General features: G+C 56.1%; 2 protein-coding genes across 3 annotated transcripts; both read left to right on the top strand.

Annotated features, from left to right (window-relative positions):
• The first annotated feature begins 33 nt into the window (after positions 1–33).
• ZMAT2 (zinc finger matrin-type 2) lies at positions 34–10617 on the top strand. Its single transcript, XM_064671513.1, has 6 exons — positions 34–163; positions 3906–3999; positions 4433–4556; positions 5557–5630; positions 7536–7681; positions 9151–10617. Exons 1-6 carry the CDS (start codon positions 146–148, stop codon positions 9292–9294), a joined length of 600 nt encoding a protein of 199 aa, XP_064527583.1. The 5' UTR covers positions 34–145; the 3' UTR covers positions 9295–10617.
• A 9230-nt stretch (positions 10618–19847) lies between these two features.
• LOC135422399 (protocadherin-10-like) lies at positions 19848–25681 on the top strand. Of its 2 annotated transcripts, none has more exons than XM_064671508.1 (4): positions 19848–22546; positions 23733–23791; positions 23896–23984; positions 24226–25681. In XM_064671508.1, exons 1-4 carry the CDS (start codon positions 20072–20074, stop codon positions 24483–24485), a joined length of 2883 nt encoding a protein of 960 aa, XP_064527578.1. In that variant the 5' UTR covers positions 19848–20071; the 3' UTR covers positions 24486–25681. The 2 variants fall into 2 exon arrangements, with proteins under 2 accessions (XP_064527578.1, XP_064527576.1); XM_064671506.1 differs by having other exon boundaries at positions 19947–22534.
• The last annotated feature ends 1363 nt before the right edge of the window (positions 25682–27044 follow it).

Raw genomic sequence — 27044 nt, 5'->3', positions numbered from 1 at the left:
CACGTGACACCGGCGGCACGTGACACCGGCGGCACCGGGAGCGCGGGGGGACACGTGACACCGGGGGCGCACGTGACACCGGGCGGGAGGCCGCGCTTTACGGCGCCGCGCGACAGTTCCCGGTGCCGTCCCCCCTCAGGCCGCCATGGCGTCGGGCAGCGGGGTGGGTACCCCCGGGGTAGGAGCTGCCGCGCCTCCCGACGCTCCTCCCGGGCTCGCCGGGGCTTGGGGAGGGTCGTGGGGGCTGCGCTGAGGGCGGGCGGGCGGCGGGGCAGGGCAGGGCAGGGCCGCTCCGCGCTGGGGGCCCGCGGGCAGGCCGCGGCGTGAGGGGCTCCCTCGGGGGTGAGGGGTGCGGTGGGAGAGAGCACATGCCTGCTCTTTATGTCTCTGTGTGTGGGCGGTGGGAGGTTCGGGGCCCTGTGAAAGGCCCTGATGTGTTAAGGGCTGGAAGGGCCCCGCCGCGATCGCGCCCGTCGGGAAGGTGGTGGGTCGCCGTCCCGGGAGGTGTTTAAGGAAAGGGCGGACGTGGCAGTCTGTGCTCTGGGCTGGGTGACAAGGTGGTGTTGGGTCACAGGGTGGACTCAGTGGTCTCAGAGGGGTTTTCCCAGCTCAGTCATTCTGTGATCCTCCCCCTGTCCCAGCCTGAGGAGGTTGAGCTGCCCCAACCTCCTGGGGATCCCATCCCAACCCAGGGACTTCCTGGGATGGGCAGTGGCTCGTGCGGGCGTCTCCCTCCTTCCCCTCCCTGTCTCCCCACTCCCTGTGGCTTCTCTGCCGTCCTGGCTGTTCCTCGGCTGGATTTCACACTGTCCTGCTGGACAAGCAGCTCTACAACTCCCTGATAGGAGGGTGGAGCCGGGGCGGGGTAATCGGGCTCTGCTCCCAGGGACCAAGGGACAGGAGGAGAGGAAACGGCTCAAGGTGTGCTAGGGGAGGGTCAGGTTGGACACCAGGAGGAATTTTTTCCTGGAAAGGGTGGTCAGGCATTGGAAGGGGCTGCCCAGGGAGGTGGTGGAGTCCCCACCCCTGGAGGTGTCCACGGAAGAACTGGACATGGCACTCAGTGCTCTGGGCTGGTGACAAGGTGGGGATTGGGCACAGGGTGAACTCCATGGGCTGGGAGGGCTTTTCCAGCCTCAGTGATTCTGTGAATGCTGAGATGGGGTGGGTGAGTGGGATGCTGTGAGTACAGTCTGGTTGGACAGCCAAGGTGGTTTGAACACCTCCAGTGACACCCCAGAGCTGCCAGCAGTGTAGTGGCTGTGTTTTTCTGCCTTTTCTGCTTTTGTTGGTCCACCTTTCCTTTCTTGAAGCCACTTGCTAGAAGTGAGAAGGGAGGCCCTGGCACAGGTTGCCCAGAGAAGCTGTGGCTGCCCCATCCCTGCAAGTGTCCAAGGCCAGGTTGGATGGGGCTTGGAGCAACCTGGGCTAGTGGAAGGTGTCCCTGCCCATGGCAGGGGGTTGGAACTGGGTGATCTTCAGGGTCCCTTCCAACCCAATCCATTCTGGGATTCACTCTGTGATTCCATGAAGTGAGCAGTGATGGAGGTGAGCAGCAGGATGTCTCCCCAGGAGGAAGATGGGGCCTCTGGTTTATTGTCAGCTGCCAGATGAGAATTCCTGTTGGATTGAGTCAGGCTTGACACTCCTCTATCATTTAATAGGCTTTGGTGCTGATACTGAGCAGATCATTGATGCCTGTCTCAAGAGGGAACAGGAAGCTGTGGGGCACTTCTGGTTATTAATTGTTGTTAGTAATTTGGTAAATACTCTCTGAGATAATGATTTTGGGGCTTGCAGCCCCCCTGCCTCCACCAGAGCAATTCAGAAACATCCCTTCAGGTATTGTCCAAGCAAGATCTTGTCAAGCAGTTGGGCTTAATTTCTTTCCCCGTGCCTGGATGAGGCAGATTGGTAAAAGAGCTGCAAAAGGCTCTTTTACTTTTATTACAAGAGGAGAGAGAGAAGCAGCAAATAAACCTCCCCCTCTGCAGGGGGATTTGTGATAATGCCTGGCATGCAGGAGAGTCTGGAAAATACCCCCAAACGTTAATTTACACTCTGTGATATTTTCTTTTCTTTTGCTCAGGGTGGTTAATAAAACCTGTTACGACATCCTTAAAGTGCTTAAGAAAGCTCTGGGAATAAATGAGAATTTTTCTACGCCTCCCCAAGGCATTTTCATCCCTATCAGTGGTTGTTCGTTCCATTTGAAGGATTGCCAGAGGAGAGAACCTTAAATGGCTGTGCTGCTGCTGTAGCTCCAAATGGGATTTGTGTCCTTTGGATTGTGATTGGATTCTTGATTTGGCTGAACGGAGAAGGCGGGGGGAGCGTGGGGGTCCTTCTCTCCCGGAGGTGTTTTTAAATACATCTGTCCTTTTTTTAATGTGAAACTGAGAGGCTCTCCCTGCCGTGCTGAGGGAAATGCAGCTCTGTCCAGATGGGAGTTATCTGCTCAGGGAAGGCAGGAAGTGGCTGAGTTAAACCATGACTGATCCCAGGTACAGGGGCCTGAGGTGCAGATGGGGCAGAGACTGGGAAGAGCCTGAGCTGGTTTGGTTAGAGTGGGTGTGGGTGGAACAGAGATTCTTGTGCGGTCACTTCTGCCCTCAGCGTTGGGGACTGGGTGAAAATCACCCCAGGAAATAGTCTTTGTGTTTGTCAGTGCCTTCACTTGAATTCAGCCTCTCTTCACACGTGTGCTGCATCCAGCTCTGGGTCCTCAGCACAGAAAAGAAATCTGTTGGAGCGAGTCCAGAGGAGGCCATGGAGATGCTCCAAGGGCTGGAGCCAGGCTGGGAGAGCTGGGGGTGTTCACCTGGAGAAGAGAAGGCTCCAGGGAAACCTGAGAGCCCCTTCCAGGGCCTAAAGGGGCTCCAGGGGAGCTGGAGAGGGACTGGGGACAAGGGATGGAGGGACAGGACAAGGGGGAATGGCTCCACACTGCCAGAGGGCAGGGATAGATGGGATAATGGGAAGGAATTCTTCCCTGTGAGGGTGGGGAGGCCCTGGCACAGGTTGTCCAGAGAAGCTGTGGCTGCCCCATCCCTGGAAGTGTCCAAGGCCAGGTTGGACAGGGCTTGGAGCAACCTGGGCTGGTGGAAGGTGCCCCTGCCCATGGCAGGGTGTGGAATGAGATGATCTTTAAGGTCCCTTCCAACCCAAACCGTTCCATGATTCCATGAACTTACCCTGTCAGTGCCAGAGAGAGCTCTGTGGAGCTGCTGAAGGCCCAGTGCCTCGGAGGTGTTTCTGTAGGAAGCTGCAGGAGCTTTCTGTGCATTTTGTACGGATGCTTCCCTGGTACTTCCAAGCCCTGCCTTGACAGACAGGGTTTCAGAGCCTTTTCTGGTTTGCTTTGCTCTACTTGGAAGTCCCACACTGATGCCTCTGATTTCATGGCAAAGTCTGCATTTTGATGCCTGTAGCAGCCTTCCCTGCTCCTGCATTTTAATCAAACTCTCGAGCTCAGACTGTGCTTCACAGCTTCCTCATCTGTTATTTGCAACTTGGGTTCAATTGACTCTTGGAAGGAGTAGGTGTAATCTGTGCTGTGTCTGTCAGGGGGCACTTCCCAGGTCTTAGATCCAGCACTTTCAGTCCCAGTTGGGTCTAGTTTTCAAGGCAAAAGCCTGGATGATCATCTCAGGAGCTATTGAGATAAACTCATTTCTTCTCTCAGTGCTCTGAAATCCTTCTGTAAGTACCCAGAGCCACGCTGAGAGTGATTCTCTTAAGCCACATCCATAATTCCTAGATAGGAAAACAAAGGACATGGGGCTATAACATAATGCCCCTAATTTACTGCCGTGGCCTCACAGGCTGAGTGATTCCACCTCTTTCCCCCCTCAGAGGTGATCAGACTGTATGATAAATGTTAATGCACTTTGTTTGCCCCCCAGACCAAGAACCTGGACTTCCGCAGGAAGTGGGACAAGGATGAGTATGAGAAGCTGGCGGAGAAGCGGCTCACGGAGGAGAGAGAAAAGAAAGATGGTGCGTGGTGTGCTGGCCCCAGGCAGGCTGTGCTGTGCTGGCACTGAGTCTCCCAAATCCCTGGAGTTTGGGAGGGAGAGAGCAGCTAGAAGTCAAGTCCCAGAAGGGAAAAACTGGCTTGCTCCAATCCTTTTTCCTGTGTTTGCCACTGAGTGCATTTTTTTTGACAACAGGAATTAGTGAGAACCTTTGGGGAGGGAGGGGAACAGTCAGCCCCTGAAAGGAGCTCTCAGAAAATGACCCGAGTCAGAGCTGGAGATACCTCAGAGAGGTACCTGGTTCTAGTAGGAAGAAATTATATCCTTTACTGACTTAAAAACAAAGGTGCATTTTCTGCATGGATCAGGTGGTCCCAGGTTCCCAGCAGGCTCCTGTTCCCCAAGGGGAACATCAAATCCACCATGTCAGGCTTGACCTTTTGTTTATGTTTTAGGCAAACCAACTCAGCCCGTCAAAAGGGAACTTCTGCGGCACCGAGACTACAAAGTGGACCTGGAATCCAAGCTGGGGAAAACCATTGTCATCACCAAAACTACCCCTCAGTCAGAGATGGGGGGGTAGGTCATGGTCTTGTTGGAGTCTCAGAGTTGGGCTGTGTCACAGTAGGGACCCCTCACAGGGCACCAGGAGCTGGTTTCCTCCTGTGTTTGGAGCCTGGAGCAGTGGGACTGCACTGGTTTACACCTAAATTATGTCTCCTGGGGTAACATATGGAAGAGACCCAGCAGGCTGAGCCCCTTTGGACATTATTCCTTGATATCAGTGTTGTCCAACTGTAGGAACAACAAGGAGGCAAATCTTTGCCACCTGCTTGGGTTTCTTTAACCAGACCTGCTTGCACTGAGAGCAGGGCTGCTGCTGATCTGAGATTCTGGTTTGGATATCTGTGCACAGGGAGTGGGAGAAACATCCAGATACCTGTCCTTAGGAATGGTGTTTGGCCACTGTTTGTGTGGATCGTGTTCCACCAAAGGCTGAAAGGATTCTGAGCTCACCCTAAATGACTGTGTTGAGTTTGTGTCACCTCAGGAGTGTGCCTGTTAGTGTCTCCCTGGCCAGCAGTGCCAGGGAGGTGTGCAGCCCTGAACAGCATCCAGGGATGGAAGTGCAGCCCCTGGCTGGGCTTTTGCAGCAGCTGTTAAGATGGGCAGAAAGCAGATCAGGGAGTTGCTCTGTGAGGTGATGGGGATGGCAGGACTCACCTTGCAGCCAGGTGAGAGGCAGTGGGATGTAAAGGAACTGGGGGAAGACAGGTCACAGAATCCATCCCACCCAGCTGGGTGTGACTGGAAGGGGAAGATGCTGTGGCTGGTATTGCAGAGCAGCTCAGAATTTGGTTTCTATCGTGTCAGAGGGGTGTTGGTGTAAGGGCAGATCCCTCTGGGGTGTCTCTGTCCATCTGGAGTGTGCCCCTGCTCTTTGCTCTTCCCTGGGATCCTCTTGTCCTGGAAGAAAGTCCCATATCCCAATTGACATGCAGATTGTCTCAAATAGCTGTTCTGTGGGAAGGGGTTTGTCTCATGCTTTGGGGTTAATCTTTTCTCTCTCTCCTGCCAGGTACTACTGTAATGTGTGTGACTGTGTGGTGAAAGATTCCATTAACTTCTTGGATCACATCAATGGCAAAAAACGTAAGGATCATTTCTCTGCCTCTGGTTGGTTGAGTTGGAGGGCTGTTCCCTTCCTGCATCACCCATATCTGAGGTCTGAACACATCCATGGATGAGAGTGCTTTGGAGATCAGGATGTGGGGACTGTTTGCTCCTGAGAGCTGTGGAGGCACTGCCTTTATCTCCTGGCACCTTCCAGTGTGCTGGACCATTCTCATGGAATAAGCCCAGCAGAAACAGTGGTGGTGTACTCTGGTTAGGTGTATCTTCCCAGGGTCAGCAAATCCCTATGTCCCCTGAAAATCTGGAGAGAGGCTTTTCACAGCACTGAAACTGTAATGAAATTTTTAGAGAAGTATAAGGTCTGTCACTGGCCCGTTTTTGGGTTGGAAACTTCTCTTTATAGAAATCAAGTGTGAAACTCAAAACTGGCTGTCCCTGAGCTCCAGATCAGACCTTGTGAGGATGGAGGCAGAGGATGAGCAGAGGCAGGAGTGGGGCAGTTTGACTCTGGAGCTGTCTCCAGCAGTGTGGTGGTGGTGTCCTGTACCTCACTCTGGTTCTTGTCTCTGCTGCTGTGATGATGCAGTTAAGTCAAGATAAAGACAAGACAAAATTCCCAGTTTATCAATCTGTTCCCTTAGTGTGTTTAACCTGAAAAAGAGGATTATACCCTCAAACTGACTGTGATCATTGCTTTTCCTTGGCATGTTCAGAGAGTGGGGGAACGTGGAGGAATTAAAGGAGCAGCAGGATACACTGACACACTTCCCATGTTGTTCCTTCCCTTAGAGGTGTTTTTGGCTCCTTGTGGAAGTCAGCAAATGGCCCCTTTGCAGAAAGGCTGGGAGGGGTGTGCTCCAGACCTGCACAAGGGGCAGTTTGAGAACTGGGGGTTCAGAAGAGATCTGAGGGCTGGTTTTCTGTAGCTCAGAAAAGGAAACCCAATGTGTTAAAGCCCTGTGCTTTTATGTGGATGGGAGGAGGGTGTTGACATTCCTTGTTTGACATGTTGGGAGATTGGCAAGAAATCCATATGAGAGAGCCTGGAATCCAAAATCCTGGCATGGCTGTGTGGATGGGATGAGATGCAGGGTTGAGCTGGGGCTGGAAAGTGGCTGATGCACAGTACCTTGGTATGAGTACATTGAGAGCTTTTGATCTAAGGCCATAAATCTGGCTTAAACCTGCTTGTTCTTGGCAGTCCTCTTATTATTCCTGGTGTATAGTTTGAGCTTCCAAGTGCTTTTGCATCCCTGGGACAAACCCATGCATGGCTGCTGGAGTCAACACACTGTTTGGATCTACCCAGGAATGCGAGTTGGAGACATTGCTGGGGATGGCCCCTCCAACCTAGGCTTGCCCATGAGGGAGAAACTGGGAATCTGCTCTAAAGAGACACTAAAGTTGCAGCCTGGCTTAATATTTCCTGTTCCTGCTTTAGTGAGCAATGTCCTGTGTAATCAGGATCTCTGAGTGCCACTCATGTCTCGTTTAGCATCACCCACTGCCAAGAGATGCCAGTCTGCCAGTTCTATTACGGCTCCTTTTTCAACACTCCAACCCTTTTTTATTCCACTGGTCCAAGTTTAAATTTCCTGAAGCATCAGAGCACCAACATGACAGGGAGCATCCAAATAGGGAGCCTTAAAAGAATAGTTAGTGTTTGTCTTGTTACAAGTAATGTTTGGCTTGTTGTGGTCACTGCTGGTTTGGGTTCTGGTGTCCCCCTAAAGCCCACGCCCTCTGACCTAAGAAATCCTTGTGCACGGGGGTAGTCCAGGCCTGGAAGCTGCTTTGAGGGGATGGATGAGAGGCAGGAAGATGCTGCTGTGCTGTTTCAGTTGGGGTCAGGGATGGGGACTGTGCAGAGCACTGAGGGCTGCAGGTGTTGCTGAACACGCTGATTCCACTCCTGTTCTCCAGACCAGAGAAATCTGGGCATGTCCATGCGGGTGGAGCGTTCCACGCTGGACCAGGTGAAGAAACGCTTTGAGGTGAACAAGAAGAAGATGGAGGAGAAGCAGAAGGACTATGACTTCGAGGAGAGGATGAAGGAACTCCGTGAGGAGGTGAGTCTGGGGCAACAACTGAGGAAGCAGAGCTCCCCAGAATCACATTTTGGGAGGAAATCAACCCTGCTTCCTAATCTTGTTCCACAGAAGCCTTGTTCTTGGTATCACTCTTGTCTGCTGCTATGAGTGGGTTTTGGGTTTTTATTATTTACTCTTTTAAAGGTTTTTGCTGCTGTCTCTGGAAACCCTTTTCCCCATTTTCTGTGGGAGGATAACTTTTGGTGGTTCGGGTTTCCACTGAATGCGGCACGAGCCCATTTTTTGTCTCCCATTAGTTGTGTTGGAACTTGTGTGCTCTGAAAGCAGACCTGTGTCTCTGTCCCTTATCTTCCACAGTTCTTAGGATTGCTGGGATCCTCCTCCACATGGCACTTGCTTCTGTGTGGCCTCCTTGAGTGTCAGAGGGCTTTGTGAGCAGTGTGCTGTGGTGTGAGATGTGTGAGGAGGAGGTGAAAGACAGCAGATTCCTCTCAAACCAGGGCTTAGGTGTCAGTAAACATGAAAATCAAGTTGACTTGAAAGCCCACCAAAGTTCTGACAGCTGAGGAGCTGCTATGGATGCTTCTCCTCCATCAGCAGCCATGTAATAACCCAAGATTACAAATCACTGCCTGTTTGAGTCTCCCTGCCCAAGCCCTGAGCTTTGCTTCACCACAGGGGAGCTCTCTGGGGTGCTCACAGAGCAGCCCCATCCTCTGCCCTTGGGCAAAGCCCCATCTGTTTGGGGGGGTAGGAGGGAGGTGCCCCAGCAGCACAGGGAGTGCTGTGGGTTGGAAAGCTGCTGCCAAGTCCATGGATGGCAGCAAGGAAATGGGCAGCAACTCCTGGCGCAGCTTTCTCCAGGGCACAGCGCAGCGGGCGTGCTGGGGATGGCAGGAGCAGTTGGTAAGATGGGAGCTGAAGCCATGCTTGGTGTCACCTGGTACAAGCCTGGCTTTGTTCCAGGGCTCGTGATCCTCACAGAGCAAAACACTTTGATTAGAGCAGCGCAAACTCTTTGATGCCAACCCCCCCCTCCAAAGCTGCTCAGAGCTTCAGCTTCTGTTCCAGTGAGCAGCTGTCACTCTGCCAGGCCGAGAGCCAACAGGCATCACAGTCACTGGCACGGGGCGTCGGATGAGGGAACAGCCTCCTGCTTTCAAACCAGCTCCCTCTTGCCTCAGCCTTCATTCTTCAAGGCATAACTTGTGATGTTTGCTCAGAAGAGAGAGTTTCATAACACTTTTTTTTTTGGCTACATCTTGTGTGTGTGGGTCTTCTCTTGGGGTGGGAGGTGGGGTGGTCTGGATTCTCTGGGAAACGTTCTCCTCAGAGACCACAGGCCAGGATTTCTGCTGCCTATTTCCTCAGGCACAACTTGGGTGCCATAGGAAGGACATGGCTTTAGCTGTGCAGTGCCCAGTGTCTCAAGAGCTCCCTCAGCTCAGGAGGTGCAAATTGTGTTGCTGTTGTGTCCCTTGCTGCAGGAGGAGAAGGCCAAAGCCTACAAGAAGGAGAAGCAGAGAGAGAAGAAGAGGCGGGCGGAGGAAGATTTGACCTTTGAGGAGGATGATGAAATGGCAGCTGTGATGGGCTTCTCTGGTTTTGGCTCAACCAAAAAGAATCACTGAGCAGCTCTGGACTCTCCTCTTTCTCTAAACAGTTTGTTTTTACCCAGGGAACTCTGGATAACTCTTCAAAGACTTGATGGAGGACTTGTATGTAAATCTCTCAGTAGAAGTTGGCTGGAGGAGTCGAAAAGTGATTCCATGCTCTACCTGTGCTGCAGAACAAGCTCCGCCTCTCATTAGCTTCCCATCTCCTTCTGTGTCCTAGATCTGGCTGCTCAGCTGCTCTGTGGCCGTGTGCCTGCCGGGAACTGCTCTGCTGGGTACATTTTTGTGTCAGTAAAGTGCAGCCATTCTGCACAGGTGGCCTGGTTCAGGATTAATCTAGTTGTCAACCAGGCCCTAGTTGTCACCCAGGCTGTGTTTGAGGCACAGGGAGGGATCCAGGTTTTTTTGGGATCGTAACGGAAGGAAATGTGCCACAGCGAGCGGTGTGAGCGGTACAACCTGCATCCTCATGGCTTGTGCTGAGCAGGGCTGGTGGCTGCATGGAGTCTGGGTTGCTGAAACTTTCCTGTGTGTTTTACCTGCAAGGGAGACTTCCCTGCTTTTTCTTTGTGTTTTATCCCATAATTTCGTTCTCTTTAAGGCAGGGGAGAAATTCCTCCCCACGACTGGTCTAGGATAGAGCCAATGAAAGAAAGGTGTGTTCGATTTGCCAGAAATAAATTGACTCTTTTAATGGGTCCTTTGGTGGGAGTTTGATGCCTTATTTATTTTGAGAGCTTCTGCTGCCCACTGAGAAGAGCTGCTGATGTCTCCTGTCAGCACAAAGCTGGGCTGGCCTTCTGGAGACCTCGATGGAGACAAAGGCGTGGCGTGTGCCCCCCTCTCCTGGCTCAGCTCCCAGCTGCCCTAGATGGGCAGTTGCCATCATTCTTGGTTTTTTTAAGTAATTCTGGAGAAGGGTGTAAGAACTTGGGAGGGGGAAGGGACTTCAGGGCTGGGGACCTGCATTTCCATCATGCAGTCCAAGACAGGCTGGGCTGCTTTCCAGATTTTATCAGCCTTAGTATATTAAGGGCCATTTTTTTCCTGTCTACTGGCTGTCAGTGTCTTTTCACCTCTGCCCTCCCCTAAATCCACTTCATTTCAGCTTTTATTTACCTCAGTCAAACCTTGTGTGACTCATTTCCGTCTGCAGTTAGGATTTATATTTTGCATGGCTGGGTTTTCGTGGCTCTGTCTCACTCTCCTCTCTCTTTTTATGTATATTGATGAAATCCTTGCGCTTGCCCTTCTCCGTGCTCGTATGAAATTTCCAGCCTGGGGAAGGCTGCAGTGTTTAGCCTGCTCTTTCTAATACATCTAGAACAAATCCTGTAATGTTGTGCTGCTGTTTTAATTCCTTAATCTTAGCCTGCTGACAGCTTCATTGCCTCAGGTCTTTCCGCTTCAATTCAGATTATAATCCCCGTTGAAGATGCTATTGAAATGATATATAGCCAGTCAGATACAGCTGTCCTTGGAGGTTTGACCCTTTTAACTTGGCAATCCTTTGACTTCGGCTCTCTGAGCACACGGGCTGGGAGGGCAACTTTCATTCCAGCCACGTTCCCAGCGCTGTGCAGGCTGCAGCACGTGGCTCCGGCTGAATGGGAGAGCGGAGCCGCTCGCGCCTTCGTGCCCTCCGGGGTGCGAAAGGGATGCTGCCGTGGTTTCATACACATTAAAAGTTTAGGATGTTTCAGAGAAGATTTAGCAGCAGCCATTTTATCCCAGCCACCAGCTCTGCAGACACCCAGCCCCTCTCTGCAGCCAGGAACTCAGTCGGCACTGCTTGGGAAGGGCTGCCCCGCACCCTCCCTCTTTCCTAGCTTGTAACCTTGGAGCCAGTGGCTGTAGCCTTGGTTTCCCCATGGAGCATCCCGCTGTTCTTGTCCATCCTGGCACACGCAAGGGGCGAGGTATGAAATGGGCAGCCCCCAAGAAAACCTTCCCTGGGGAGGTGGTCGGGCTTGCACAGCCTCCTGCCACCGGGCCCTTCCTGTCCCTGCCTGCTGCTCCCGGTCCCTGCGAGACAGGGAGGAAATCCCTCCGCAGTGCAGCGCTTTCATTAACGAGATTCCTCTGGGGTGTAAAGCCTGTCCTCCCCAAACCCATCCCGAGGCCACCTGCACCCTGGGGGCCGAAGCCCCGGCCCCAGCTCCCCGTGCTGGGGCTGCTCACGCCGGGGGAGTGCAGCTCTTTGTCTCGGCGGCTTGCTGGGAGCAGTGGTGTGTGCGGCAGCAGATACAAGCTCTTGCTGGATTCCCAGCAGCGGGAGCTGCCTCTAGCCAAGGATGAAAAGCTGGTTTCATGGGAGGAAATAATATTTAGAGAAGAGACAGATAACATTCCCTGCACCAGCCACGTTAACCCTTTACTCCCACTGCTGTTTGAGGGGGTGTTAACCCTTAGCTCGTGGCTCCCAACACTAGAGCTGTTGGGTCTCTGTGACTCTTCATTACTATTCACCATCTCCATGATGAATTTAAGGTGCTGGATGTGCCTGTATAGGTCAGGACTTGGGGTTTTGATTGGAGAGAGGGAGGCCCCAGCTCTGCACCTCCCCTTCCTGCTTCCCCTCCCACCCCACAAACAGGGCCAGGTGATCTGCACCTGCTGGGTCCTCTATTTGCTCTTGTCAAAAGGGGATGCAGCTCTTCCACAGGTTAAAACTGGGGTCTGGTGGAGTAAGGAGGGGCATTTTGCATGGTTCCCACATCTAGGCTGGGGTGTCCAGCCTGGTCTTGCTGTGAAAGTGTTTTGAGGTGCCTGGAGCCAGCTTGGTGCTTGTTCTCAGCACCTGGGCAGAGGTACAAGGCTCTGCCTTGGGCATGGGGCAGTTCCTCATGACCTGTGGCTCAGAGGACATAGGGGAAGGATGAGGGTGTCCTAGCCAGGCTGGGGACCACGCTCAGCCTGAGCTGGCCTCCTGTGGCTGCATCCTATTAAATATTGATGGCAGTGTTTGGAGATGTGTCCATAGCAGACCGTAGAGAAAACAAATCTGTCTTGCCCTCTCCACTTCCTCTCTCCCAGACTTCTTCCCTGACCTCACCCTGGAGAGGAGGGCTGAGGCCTCATGGAGTGGCTAAGCACCAATATCCTGCTGTTCTTCCCCTTTCCTTCCTTCCTGGGCATGCCTCAACCCTGCCCTCTCCTGCCAGCCCACCTTCCCTTCACTCTTTGCATGTCCTCCTTGGGACTGGGGGAGCAGCAGCAGCATTCCCACCGTCCCAGTAAAATGACTGGGATCAGGGACCTGGACTGATTCTGGAGAAGGGGTCCCAGCCCAGCCCTGTGTGTTGCTCTGCCTGGGCCAGCTGAATCATTCCCTGCTTCCATGACTTTATTAGCAAAAGACATGGCTTTTCAGCACTCTACATCAGTTTTACATCCCGAAAGGTTTAAGAGCTTGGCAGGAGCTCCAGTCCTCCCACTGCTCAGGCCACAAGCTACTGCTGCTCCAGTTAGGCAGCCATTCCTGCCATTTGCCATCGTTAAAGCCAAACAACATCCATGGGCAATATCCCTGGAAACCCTCCTGCCCTGCTTTGACCTGGTGCAGTGGTGCCAGGAGGCTGTGCCACCAAATCCCTGTTTTACTGAGGCTTCTGGGTCTTTCACACTCCATCAGCTGACCTGCTGCTGTGGCACCATCCCACACAACCCCAGAGCCAGTATTCCTGCCCCTCCAAGTCTATGGACACCCTGAGAGCCACCTGGATCAGTCAACCCTTGGCCCAACCTGTCCTGTTTTCCTCATGCCCTAGCTGTGGAAGGGCAAAGGTTCAGCCCCTGGTTGGAGCTGGGGTTGCTGCAGAAGGGAGCAGGAATCATAGAATCCTGGAATGGTTTAGGCTGGAAGGGGCCTCAAAGCTCATCTCATTCCAACCCCCTGCCAGGGACACCTTTCACTATCCCAGGTTGCTCCAAGCCCCATCCAACCTGGCCTTGAACACTTCCAGGGATGGGGCAGCCACAGCTTCTCTGGGCCATTGAGGAAGGGATGGGAGGCAGGGTGGAGACTTGTGGGGGGAAATCCCTGGGCTGGGAGGTTTTTGCTTCCCACCTGCAGCTTGGATGGGAAACTTGGACATAGGTTTTTCAAACAGGGGACACCCACAGTGAAGTGGTTCTTGACCTGGAGTGGCTCAGCAAGCTGGGCCACTTTCCAAACGGTTTTTGGCTCAGTCCACAGGTGGGATCAAAATGGAACAAGCGGGGCTCTTGAGTGTTCCAAACTGGAAGGAAGGAGAGAGCCCTGGTGCCTCCCCCATCCCAGTCGGATCTGCTGCCGCAGCCAGGTTGGAGGCTTGCTGGAAGGATGGATGATTTCTGGGCTCAGTGTGGGGCTCCTGAGCACAGGGGAGGTTTTGCTTTGTTGCAAGCAAAGTACAAAACCATCATCAGCCAGAGAACAAACAGCTCGGGGCTGGAGAGGGAGCAGGGAGAGGGAGGTGGGGAGGAACAGGGGGAGCGCGGGGACAGGGCGTCCGCAGGAGGTTTTTCGGGGACTTGTGATCTCAGAGCAAATTTCTGCTGTTGGCTGCGCACCAGTGGCACCATTTCACCAACTCATGCGTGCCTCCCCACCGCCAGCTCCGCGGCGCTGAGCGCCCCGGGGGGGTCAGGGCCGCTCCGCGGAGGGCTGCGGGAATATGGTCCCTGCTCGGAGAGCGTGTGATCTGCCAGGCAGCCAGGGAGCCCCGGGGACACTGCCATGCCTTTGTTCCTCCTTCTCTTTCTTTTCCACCTTCAGATTTTTTTTTTCCCTCTGCTTCCAGCTGCGTATGCAGCACTCCCCCCCCCTCTTTCCACCCACAGTTCCTGTCTTGATTTTCCTTCCCCTCTACAAATATGTGTTCCTTAGGCTCCTTCTCCTCCCTGCCCGGCTCCCCCCGTCAGCGTTGCCTTCCCAAACTTCTCTTTTTTCCTTTCTCCCTGTTCTCCCACAGGCCCTCCTCATCCCTTCCCCTTCCTGCTTCTCTCCCCTTCCCTCCAGCCTCTCGGGCTCCCGTTCACTCACTCGTCTCCCCTTCTCTGACAGTTTGGGGGAAATCTGTCTGTGTCAACACACAAATTCCATTATTTATTGGCTGAGCTGAGCGGGGTCCTACACTCGTCTGTAATTGTCTCCAGATCAAAGCGGCTGCTGATGGCAGCTTTGCCTTCTCGCAGCAGAACACCACCCCCAGCTTCCAGCTCCCCATCCTCCCGGGGGAGTCGGGTGCATGTGCGTCGACACCCTCGATGACTGATCTCCCAGACAGAGAGGAAAGAAGTAGGGCTGGTGGGGGAGAAAAGGGAGACCTGGAGGATCTGCAAAGCTCCCAGGAGAAGATGGGGATGTTGGGGAGTGTCCCAGGGGGACACACAGTCCCTGGTAGAGGCCAGGAGAGAGTGGGAAGGTAGAGGTGGTCCATATCCTGGGAATGGGGACAGAGAAATGAACTGAAGGAGGGGCAGGGAAACAGGAAACATTCCTATATCTGTCCAAGACTGGAAGAATTAGAATTTTTACTCCAGAGATCCAGGATCTGATTCCATAGAATCAGATGGCTAAAAACTAGAAATAGGGACAAAGGAAACATACCTTTTCCTGCCTTTCCCTTCTGAAACCACCAGCCTATCCCAGGGATGTGGGACTCCAACATGGACTGCAGGCACTGGGATATTGTTTGGGTGTTGATGCAAGATGTGTGTGGTGAGAGGACAAGGAAACATCCAGTCCAACTTCTGCCCCTTGGTCTCCTTGTTGGGGTCTCAGCTCCAGCTTTTCCAGCTGCTCTTTAGCGCATTGCCCAAGGAGAGGGGAGGAGAGGTTTCAGGATCTAAGCACAGGATCATGAGTTCTGCCAAGGGAAGCTGTAAGGGTTATGTTTGGGCTGTGTTAGGGTTGTAACCCCTTACTCTGGGAGCTGACAAGGTACTCCCTTGTGGCTACAGGACCTTCTTCTCAGGAAAGAGCAGGTCAAATTTCTTGTAGAATCACCCATACAGAGAGGAGAGCTGCAGAGGTTTCTCTGCTGGAGGAGGTGAGGTCAACCAGAACCCCTCTCCCCGGGGCCAGTCTTCCCATTTTATCAGGATATACTGGGGAATTTGGGAATCTTTTTTTCCACACAGATCTGCAGACACCAAAAAATATGGCCACCATCAACAGTCCTGGCAGCTCAATTCTCTCTCACTGCCCAATACATGAAGATGTCAGGCTCAAGCCATGGCTCTACAGTCCTAAGACTGCTCTGTTTTCCCCAGCCTTCCTCCTTGTGACACCTGCCTGGCTTTACCATCAAACCTTCTCTGGCTTATTTTTGCACAGAATTCAGGCAGTTTTGCTTACACTTCTCCCTGAATGGTATTTTTCCAAGCCTTGAATCAGTTTTTTAATCTTCTTTCAAAACTTCAGGCACAGGTACTGTGCGTAATATTCCAAGATCAGTCACACTGGTGCCTGAGAGAGGAGAGATGTCACCTCCTCTCTCCCAGAGCCTCTGTTCTTCCCCCATGCAATCATTTCACTCTTGCTCACCTTTACTTTTCTGCTCACTGATCTCCCCTTCCTTCTCTGTCCTTCTCAGCAGAGAAGGGACATTCCCTTAGGACATTTTAGGGAGACCCGCTCAGAGGATGCCCAGGGCAATATGAGTCCCAGCTCTCAGGATAATGGGGGCATATCCTTCTTTTGCTTTGGGTCCCTGGTCTCTTATTTCAAGATCAACAAGACACCAGCCATTAGAGCAGCTCCCTTTGCAGGTTGGGCCTGCAAGAAATTCCCCTCCTCTGGAGCAGGAGGGGACACATTGGCTTCCTGAGCTGCTGGTGAAGTCTGTGTCTTACAGGGAGCCAGAACTGCCTCCCCCAGAAGCTGAGCACAAATGGGCCCCATGTCCTGAAAATGCTCAAAAGTAGGTGATGGCTACAGAGGGTCCACTTGGAGCTGAGCCTGTGTCTCAGCTGCCACCTGTCCCAGGCAGAGGGACTGGGGGAGTTGTTCCAAAAAAATCCAGTGTCCTCTACCAGTAGTGACCCTTGAGTTGGTCACCTCAGCTACATCTTCTCACCTACAAAGCACACAGGACTTCATGAACACATCCTGTCTGGTGCAAAAGGTCTCCCTGCACTGCTGCTGGGGAAGAGGAGGGTGCTGAGCAATTCCAGTACCCTGCAGGCCAGAGCACATAGACAAGGACTTTCAGTGGGAATGGAGTCCCGGCATCCTTCATTGCTCCATTCACCTCTGTGCATGGAGTCTGTGCAGAGAAATGGCTCCTGACAAACATAGGACCTGCACCCTCAGACCCTGGGCTCTTGGGCAGTGATCTCCCTTGCCTTGGTGACCTCCACACCTCTGCTTAGCGTGGGTTGCTACAGACTGGGACTTTCTGAATCACACCAGGGGTTTGTTCCATCGGGATCTCTGGAAGTCCCTGGTGCAACTCTGCTCAGAGCTAGAGATCAGGAGGATTTCCAGGATGGCAATTCCTGCCCCAGTCTGGTCCCTGTGACAGTGTTTATCACCCTCGCAGCGAAGATTTTTTCCATAATAAGAACTTCCTTTCTCCAGCTCATGCCCCTAGCTTTTCATCCTGCCTCTGAAAGGAGTTGGGCGTGTTTCACGTCTTGCATCCCAGCATCCAAGGGCAGGCAGAGTGCCCACCAGCCCTGATAAACTCTCCAAGACAGCCACCATCCCCTCCAGGGCATGGGCTTTCCTCCCGAGGGGGGCACCAAGGTTTGGAGAGGAAGAAGCAGCATCCTGCTGCACAGAGCGTTGCAGCTTCAAAGACCAAACCCCCCAGCACCTGACCCTGCAGAAGCAACCCCAGAGTGACTTCCCAGCTGCAGGGCCAGGGCTGCTCTCCTTCCCACCAGGGATCCCCTCCCACCACGGTTGCCCTCTTGGGCACCACAAACTGTAACTGCTCCCGCTTGGAGCGAGAAGGGCGCAGTGAAGCCACATGCACGGCTGGGCAGACGGGAGCCCTGGGGAGCTGGGGGAAGGGCTGCGTGGTCTGGCAGGGACAGTGTTTCTTGCAGCCCCTTGTGCTGCCCCAGAACGCAGCAGGCAGGAAAATGGAGTGACAGCGGTGGCTGGGCAAGGTTTGGTTCCCCCGGGCAGCTGGGTGATGGTCCCCCCCAACCCTGCTCTCTGCGTGGCTTTTCCAAGGCAGCTCAACCTGCGGCATATCCTGCTGCATCCCACCCTGATCTCCCCGGGTGGCCTTGCCAAGGCACGTCAGTGCTGACCTGCGGCAACCGGCCACCCACCCGCCCGTGCCAAGGCATCTCAGAGAGACATCCCCCTTCTAGCTTCCAGCATCTTCCAAAAACAAGCTCCTAGCCGTGTCCTGATTCCTCACCCCAAGAGAGCAGGGCTGGCAGCTGAACACACCCCTGCACCACAAGAGGGGCCTTAAAATCTGCAGGACATGAAGTGGGGTGTTGGTGGGGGTGCTGCACTGTCCACCCCATCCCACTCCTTCGTTGCCCTCCCAAACAGGGCTCTTTTTTGGATCCCCTGTCCCTCTGCAGCACTCCCAGCCTGTGCCATTTCCTTCAGGAAAGGAATCCACCGAACAAGTCTGTACCTCCTCTCAAGCCCCCACACGTTTTTGACCTTGGTCCCCCGGAATTGTGGGGGCTGGGAAAGGGGCAGGAAGAGACCCCAAGGTCTGAGGAGATGAGGAAAAGGAACAGCATGGGTCTATCCTGTGACCTCCCTTAGGGGGGGAAGCAAGGAGGGGACATGATACCGATTCCCCCCCCCCCTTCCCCGCAAGGAAGCAGTGATGAAAAACTGCGGGGGGCGAGGAGGGGGCACCACCGAACAGAGCTGGAGAAGGGTAGGAAGGATCGGGCAGGGAGCCGGGAGGGTTCGGATCCTGCCGGTGCACCTGTGGGGGCGTGCGGTGATGGTGAATATTTTAATCTAAATCAAACAATAGGACCAGAGCCGCTTCAAGGATTTTGCAAAATGCACTTGGTAGGAGGTGGGGAAGGACTGGCGGGAGTGAAATAATACCCCCGAAAATCTCTGTGTACAGTTCCACCCCCACCTCCCAATCCCCCTCTGGCCTGAGCAGCCCTCGGGGGGCTCCCCGAGGAACATCACCCCCACCACCCCTCCTCCGGGGTCCCAGCCCCGGGAGGGCTGGGCAGTGATGGAGGGCGGGGTTGGGGGGGCAGATCGCGGGTTGGGGGGGATTAGAGAGAAACAGATTGGGGCGGGGGGCGACAGCGACGGCGCCAGGGGTGGCCCCGGCGTGGGAGATGGTGCGGGGGACAGGCTGGCAGTGACCGGCGCTTGCGATGCAGCCTAGGCTTCACTTACCGGGAGCCGTCCCGATTCCACCCGTGAGCGGCCCGAGCCCACGCGTGCCCCAGCCGCGCCGCTGCTTCCACCCGCCCGCCCCTGCCCGCGCCTCTCTCTGACCGGCGGCCCCACGAGCGCGGCTCGTCCCGCGTGGGTCCCGCTGCGCTCCCAGGGACCAAATCCCCTTTCCCCAGCCCGACAGACCCCTCCAACCCTGCCGCCTCCTGCCTGCTCCGGTCTCCCGGTCGCCCCTGGATCCTGCCTCCCACGCGGGTCCCTGCGGGGAGCGGGGTGGGGGGAGCGGTTGGGGCCGGCGATTCCCTTCCCACCGGGTACAGGGGAGGCAGAGACAAAGGCGGTGAAATATCAGTGCCCGGCTAAAGCCGCTCCGAGCCCCGCCGAGCCCTTAACTAGATCGTTAGGGGATTATCCGCACCCTGAGCAGACGCGGGGCGGGGGCAGCGGCCGCCCCGTCCCGTTACCGAGCGCCCCCGGGGACGGCGCCGGTGGGAGGGGACGCGCGGAGCTGCCCGGGCGAGGCGGCGGCTGGAGACGGGTCTGCGGGGAGAACGGATCGGCCAGCGGAGGGACTGTGAGCGGTACCGGGGCGGGGAGGGGACGGGGGGGCGCGGGGGGCACCGTCTGTCGCACTCCGGGGGACCCGCGGCTCGCTCCGCTCCCGCTTCCCCCTCGCCTTCCGCGGGGGGCGGAAAGTTTGTGCCCGGGGTGGGGGGACCGCTGGGGGTCTGGGGGGTAAGTCCTGGGGTCGCCGGCGGGATCGCGCCCCGAGAGCCCGATGGGGCTGACACTGGCGTAGCCGGTGGGGGAGCGGGATTAGGGGCGCGGGGCTGTGGGCAAGCGGGGTGTCGGGGGTGGGAGCAGGCAGGGAAGGGGGGGGGTCTCTGTGCCTCCGCGCTGATGGGCTCAGCTTTATCCAGGGCTGTAATCCCCCCTGCTCCGGTAATTAAAAACTCCGCATTACAAGGAAAACGGTGTGCAGGGAAATGTAATCAAGTCTGGAGGGGCTTAACCATCTGGTAAAGGTTAGGACCGGCACGGCGGGGGACGTGGCCGGGGGATTTGGCAGCCGCCGCGATCCGGGCTCCTCTTAATCTACCGCGGGGACGAGCACAGCATCTGTGGGGTAATACCGGTGCCCCGGGCAGCGATCGGTCTCTCCTGAGCTCCCACCGCCGTTAGCGGGATCTCCTCGGAGCTGGTCTCCTCCCCAGGTGTGTCCGGCTCCGGTAAACAGGTTCTGCTGTGGCACCGGCACCCGGATTGCAGCTCCTCGCCGGGGCCAGCGGGGAAAGGGTTAAGTGGCCGCTGGCGGCCGCGGCTCGGCCCCCCAGCTCCGGGGCAGGGCCCTCCCCCGCCGCCCCCGGGAGCCTGAAACTCTTCGGAAGTGTAAGGGGCGAGCGAAGACGAGGCGGCGGCGCGGGTGGGACTCCGCGTCCCCGGGAGCGCTGCGGGGCCATGGGGGCCGGGGTAGGCTCCGGGCGGGGGCAGCTCTTCCTCCGCTCCCTCCTCTTCCTCCTGCTGGCCGGGTCCCCGGCGGGCGGGCAGCTGCGCTACGCCGTGCCCGAGGAGCTGGAGCACGGAGCCTTCGTGGCCAACCTGGGCGAGGACCTGGGGCTGGACGTGTCCACCCTGTCAGCGCGGCGGTTCCGCATCGTGTCACGGGCCGGGGCCAGGCAGCACCTGGAGGTGAACCTGGAGAACGGGATCCTCTTCGTGAACGAGCGGATCGACCGGGAGGAGGTGTGCGAGGCCGGGGGGACCTGCCTGCTCCACCTACAGCTCCTCGTCGAAAGCCCGCTGGAGCTCTACCGCGTCGAGGTGGAGGTGCTGGACATCAACGACCACGCGCCCACCTTCCCCTGGCAAGAGTACGTGCTGGAGGTGGCCGAGTCCGCCGTGCTCGGTGCCCGCTTCCCGCTGGAGAGCGCCCAGGATCCCGACGTGGGCACCAACTCCGTGCACACCTACCGCCTCAGCCCCAACGGCTTCTTCTCCCTCGAGGTGCAGACGCGCAGTGACGCCAGCAAGTTTGCGGAGCTGGTGCTGGAGCGCGCCCTGGACCGGGAGCAGCAGCGCCTGCACCGGGTGCTGCTCACGGCTCTCGACGGCGGCGTCCCCGAGCGCTCGGGCACCGCGCACATCCTCGTCACCGTGCTGGACGCCAACGACAACGTGCCTGCCTTCGACCAGCCCTCGTACGGCGTGAGCCTTCCTGAGGATGCCCCCGCCGGCACACTGGTCATCCAGCTCAACGCCACGGACCTGGACGAGGGCCCCAACGGGGAGATCGAGTACTCCTTCAGTGGGCACGCGCCGCCACGCGTGCGGGAGCTCTTCCACATAGAGCCCCGCAGCGGGCAGGTGCTGCTGAAGGGCCGCCTGGACTATGAGCGGGCCAGTCTCCACGAGCTCTACGTGCAAGCCAAGGACCGTGGACCCTCAGCCGTGGCCGTTCACTGCCGAGTGCTCGTGCACCTCCTCGACGTCAATGACAATGCGCCAGAGGTGACCCTCACCTCTGTGTCCACACCTGTGCTGGAGGACGCCCCCCCAGGCACCGTCATCGCTGTCATCAGCGTTCTGGACCGGGATTCTGGGGACAACGGGCGCGTGAGCTGTGAGGTTGGCCCCAACGTACCCTTCGAGCTCCGCTCCTCCTTCCGCAACTACTACACTCTGGTCACCACGCAGGCGCTGGACCGGGAGGTTGTGCCCGAGTACAACGTGAGCATCACGGCGCGGGACATGGGCTCGCCCGCCCTGCTGACCCGCAGCACCCTCACCGTCCCGGTGTCCGACGTGAACGACAATGCCCCACGCTTCCTCCAGCCCTCCTACAGCGTCTACGTGATGGAGAACAACGCGCCAGGTGCCTCCATCTGCTCTGTCAGCGCACTGGACCCTGACTGCCAACAGAACGCCTACCTGTCCTACTCCATCGCCGATGGGCACATCCATGGCATGCCTGTGGGCACCTACGTGTCTATCAACTCGGACAGTGGGCACATGTATGCCCTGCGGTCCTTGGACTATGAGCAGATCCGCAGCTTCCAGATCCAGGTGCAAGCACAGGATGCGGGTTTCCCCCCACTGAGCGCCAACGTCACCGTCCACATCTTCGTGCTGGATCAGAACGACAATGCTCCGGTCATCGTTTCCCCCCTGCCACACAACGGCTCCGTGGCCACTGAGCTGGTGCCGCGATCAGCCAGGCCTGGCTACCTGGTGGGCACAGTGTCAGCAGTGGATGCGGATGCGGGGCTGAACTCTCGCCTCTCCTACCAGCTCCTCCAGGCCACTGACTTCACCCTCTTCAGCGTGGCACCAGACACGGGCGAGCTGCGCACCCTCCGCTCCTTCCTGGAGCAGGACTCAACCCGGCAGCGGCTGGTGGTGCAGGTGCGGGACGGTGGGCAGCCAGCCCTCTCTGCCACCGTGTCCCTCCTGCTTTCAGTGGTGGAGACCATGCCTCAGACTCTCTCCGACTTCAGCGAATTCAGTCTCCCCCCAGAGGTCTCCTCATCCTCCCCACTCACCCTCTACCTCCTTGTCTCCCTGGGCTCCATCTCCTTCACCTTCCTCCTCGCCATCCTCATCCTCACAGCCATTCGCTGCCGCGGAGAGCGGCGTTCCCGCCAAGGTGACAGCTGCTCCCCGCCCCGCTGCCACTGCTGCCCTGGGTCCAGACCCTCCTCTGATGGCCTGAAGACTTCCAACCTGACGGCACAGCCCCCCGCAGGGACCGCGGCTGCCACCTGCCTTGACGTGCCTGCAGGCGGCCCCCCGGGCTACTGCTACAAGGTCTGCCTTGGTCCCGAGTCTGCTCAGAGCGACTTCATGTTCCTCAAACCCTGCAGCCCCCCACGGAACAACGAGAAGGATCCTGGGAAGCGGTCCCGGCCAGACCAGCATCTCCAGGTCTCCAAGGAGGTAACACCGTGCCCGGCGGTGCTTACCGGTGCTCCGCGGGTCCCCCCAGCCCCCTCCCTCAGCCTCTGCCACGGGAGAAACCAGGCACGGCTTCTCCCAGAGAATAACCGGAGCCTTTGATCAGTGCGGGAATTAGGAGCCGTCAGGCAGCGGGAACTCCACCGAGCTTCCCGATGGGTCTAATTACCGGGGGAGCGTCAGGCTCGGCTGAGGCGAGAGGAAATCCCTTCCCACCGCCTTTTGTACCCATTAGAGGCAACAGAGATGCTCCGGTGCCCTGGGGGAGGTGGGAATGGGGGTGGCATCTCCTCCGTGTGGGTGAGCAATTCACACTGGGACAGCCTGAGCTCCAGTGCTGCTCCGCTTCCCCCGTGGAACTCCGCAGTGTCCCGCTGCTGCACCCGGGGCTGCTCCCTGTCCCGCCGGCACTGCTCCTGTCCCAGGCCTGGCCGCTGTTCCGGGCTGTGCCAGTCGGCAGGGAGGGAGTGGGGGTCTTAGGGGTGGGATTTTGATGTCAACATTTGTTAGGTATTGAAATGAGGAATGTCTAATTTTCCCGGTGAAAGACTCTTTCCGAAACACGATTACAAGGATGGAGAGTGATGAGGCGTCTAATCCACTTATGTTTGAGTTTTAATAAACCAGCCCTTCCGAGGAGAGCCCAAGACTCTCTGCCAAGAGTTTCTCTCCACATGTCTCCTTGCACTCCTGGACTGTCTTCCTTTAATGGGATTTTCCCCTAGTTTTTGCAATCCTCCTGGGACATCAGGCGTGCAGCCAATTTCTGCACCTCTCACCATTTGGTGCCTCAGACCTGGGCTAAGTCACCATTGCACCTGCAAAACAGGGCTTTTAAAGATTAACAGGAGTAGGAAAATGCCCTGTCCCTCCCCAGAAGGACAGACTTAAACCTCACACAGTCAAAGAGCAAGCCTCAAACAACCCTGATGTCTCAGGAGGTCCAGAAGGGAAAAGGCTGGTTCAACGCTGCCTCAGTTTCCCAAAAATAGGAAAGTGCTGCTTGGATCTCCACAAAGGGCATGGGGAAAGAGGAGATGGGGTCCTGCATCCCTGGCTGCTGAAGCCTTGTGCTGGTAGGGCTGGTCTGGTCTGACTGACAGAGGGGCCCAGGGCTGACTGACAGAGAGTCCCAGTAACCAGCCTTGCCCTTCCCTGTGTTTTCCAGGTCAAGCAGCCCAACACAGACTGGCTGCCTCCAAGCACTCAGCGACCTACCCTGAAAAGGTACCAAATCCAGTGCTGTGGGAACAGAGGGAGCAGGTGGAAGGGGGATGTGGGGATAGGGAGGTTGTCTCCAATACAACTTTGATCAAATCTCTTCTCTTTAGCTCCCAGAGCCTGGAAGACGTGGGGGAAATCCGCAGAGCCCTCCAGAAGGAGCACGAGAGGCTGTGCACACTGGTGACTCCTGTCTCTGGTTAGTATTGGGGCACTGGAGCCGGGAGGACCAGACCCTCTGATTGCTTGTTGGAGGTGCAGTGGGGTGGTCACATCCCTGTTCCTGGAAATGGTAGAGTTTTGTGGGCTGGAAGGGATGTCCAGGCTCTGGGAGGGAGGTTGTTGACACAGGACTTGCATCCTGGGACGTGGATGTGACTGTCCCATTGAGCTGTGGATGTGACCTCCCTGAGCCAGTCTTACACTCGTCTTTCCTCCAGAGTTTCAGAAGGCTTCTGCAGGCCCCAACAGCATCTGGACCCCCCAGTACAACCCCTTGTACCCAGGGCACATCCCAGCCCTGGATTATCAGCACAACGTCTACATCCCTGGCACCCCCACTCTGCTGTCCAGCAAGGATGGGCCCCTCTTCCCAGGCAGGGAGAACAAGAACAGCTTCTCCACCTTTGGCAAGAGGAAGAAGATGACGACTTACTGTGACATGCATGACAGTGTGGTTATCAACAATGACCTGAAATAGCCTGGAAGGCTCTATCCTGGGAATCTGTCACATCATTTCAGCTGCCAGGTCCACCCTCAGCACACAGTTCCATGTATGGACCACTCAGGATTCTGCAGGGCTGCTGGGAAAGTGGCTCACCAGAGCATGGGGAAAGGATTTAAGGAGCAAGAGACTGAAAATTATAGAGATTGGGGGGTTGGGGGGGGCAGCAGGGGGCATTTCTCCCATCTCATCCTGCAGAGCTGTGTTGGCAGCAGGTGCTGTTTGGGGTCCATATGACCAGATTTAAGCAAATCTGCCTTGAGTTTACCCATTCCCATGTCCCCTTAGGGACTGTCCATCTCTGTAAACATTGTCACTTTGTCTTGTCTGGCTGTGTGAATGTACTGAGCTGCATGCCTGTATCTCTGTCCTAGTAGGCATGGAAAGTGTATGCAGACCAAACCTGGTTCAGCCAAGCCTGACCCCACGCACTGGGGCAGTGACCATTGCTCTGTCCCTGAGATCCAGTGGGATGTGTTGCATGTCCAGAGCAGCCATTGGTGTCTGTCTTCTCTGGGAAGTGAGTACAAACCCCAGCCTTTATGGGTGCTTCCCTTCAAACCCTGACCCAAACACTCGCAGGACTGGAGGCCCAAAGTCCAGGACACAACCAGAGTCCAGGACAGAGCCAGCCTTTGTTCTGGGAACAGCATGGGCACACAGGGATTGGGTGGCCAGAAGAGCTGTTAGCTTAAGCAGGTGAGAGATGCACACTGCTGGACAACTCTCTAGCCCAAGGTAACATCACCTGAACGAAAAACAGTTTCCAGCCACTGGAGTGGCCCCAGCGCAGGTGACCATCCTCTTCCCTCCTCCCTGCACCCTCACTTGGATCTCTGTTTTCCCCAAGTCTTGAACGCCCGGAGGAGCCCCCGCACTGGGGACCTTTCCTGCCTTGGACAGACCTCTCCCACTGCGCCCTGCTTCTCTTTGAGGACTTTTAGCTGGCTGTCAGGGGCCCTCAAGGGCAGGACTCCAGCCCCAGAACAGTCTCTTCCCTGCCTTGCTCTCCCTGCACCTGTCCACCCAGTCTGTCTGTCACCGCTGCCAATTGCTCCGGTCACGGGACAGTTCATTTCCAATCCATCTGTGCAGAACATGACAGCTCTTTCTAAACTGAGTTTGTTTCATGATGTCTGATTTGTACCAATAAATTGTATTTTAATAGCTCACCCTGGCTCCTGGCTGTCCCTGAACTGCACATGACAGCAGGGATGGCTGCGCAGCCCTTGGAGTAGCGCTTCCAGCTCCGGGAGATACGTGTGTCCCTCTGGCCTCCTGAGTTCTGGAGCAGCATTTTATTCATTTATGCCAAAAGCTCATTTTATTCAGTTCCCCTGGATTCTGGGGGCTCAAGGCTGCCTTCCCTCCTCCCAGGGATTCAGGAGTACTTTGGGGTCATGGCTGGAAGGAGATGGAATTGTCACACAGCTCCTTGCTCCGTGCTCCAGCTTGGGCAGAGAGGGGTTTGCACCAAGGCATGGGCATACAGGGCTTTGAGCTGCTGGGGAGAGGGGCTGGATCTGGCACTGTTGTCTCATTGCTATTATTCTGCTTTCTCTGCTTCATTTAAGCTTTGCCCTGGATGCTCACCCACACACCAGCTTGCCTCAGGAGCCAGAGATAACCTGGATGTGTGCCAGGCGTAGGGACCGGCTCCCTGGGGACAGGCAGGCCTGTGTCTGGTGGTGGGATTACTCTGGGCTTGATGTGGGAAGCAGTTCACCTTCAGATGAAGTCCTGAGGTGGCCACACCATGACTGTCCTTCTCTTACCCCCTCCTTGCTCAGTGACTGGCTTGGGGAGGCTGCAATGCAGCTTTTGGGATTAACCCAGAAAAGTCCTTGTCTACAAGTGGCCAACTTGCTCCTCAGTGGAAGTGGGGGGCAGGAAGCACTCAAAGGGGCCCTGTGGGAGTCAGGGACCCAGGAGGACAGTGCTTTGGACATGAAAGGGACCTGACTGCTGCTGGTGACTTCAGTCCCAGCTCACATCTGCCTGGCTGCGGGTAGATGAAATATTCCCTGTCCCAATTAGACGGTAGGATGAAGGATTTTATGCTGCCAAGTGCATTCTTCAAGGGTCTCTAGAGAGTGCTAAGGGTAAAAAAGAACCCCAAACAGCCACTGCCTGAGACCTCTGTACAGCATTAGCCTGTTCCACTGCTTCAAAAGAACAAGGGAATTATGTAAAGTGATACAATAAGATTAACAACAGCCTCAAGAAGTAATAAAAGCATCAAATGGACCTGACTCCCTGCGGGGCAGAGAGCATCTCCCCCTCTCCCCGGATTAGCTCTGGCAGTATCTTCCCTGCATTTGTAGGTGGTGCTGCTCAGGCACTGGGAGAGGACTGCAGCCCCTCTGCAGTGAGCCCGTGGGGGCTCAGCCACAGCCCCTCTGCAGCAGGGCCAAGGCATTTGCTGTGTTCCAGCTCACAAAGCAAAAGCACCCAGCACACCCAGTGCCTCATGGCATCCAGGATCAAAACAAACTCATGGAGACAGTGTTTTTTGCCAGGTTCCCAAGTGTGGCT

Source organism: Pseudopipra pipra, chromosome 15 (genome assembly GCF_036250125.1).
Source record: "Pseudopipra pipra isolate bDixPip1 chromosome 15, bDixPip1.hap1, whole genome shotgun sequence".
Taxonomy (NCBI): Eukaryota; Metazoa; Chordata; class Aves; order Passeriformes; family Pipridae; genus Pseudopipra; species Pseudopipra pipra.
This window is presented reverse-complemented; position numbering and strand designations above follow the sequence as displayed.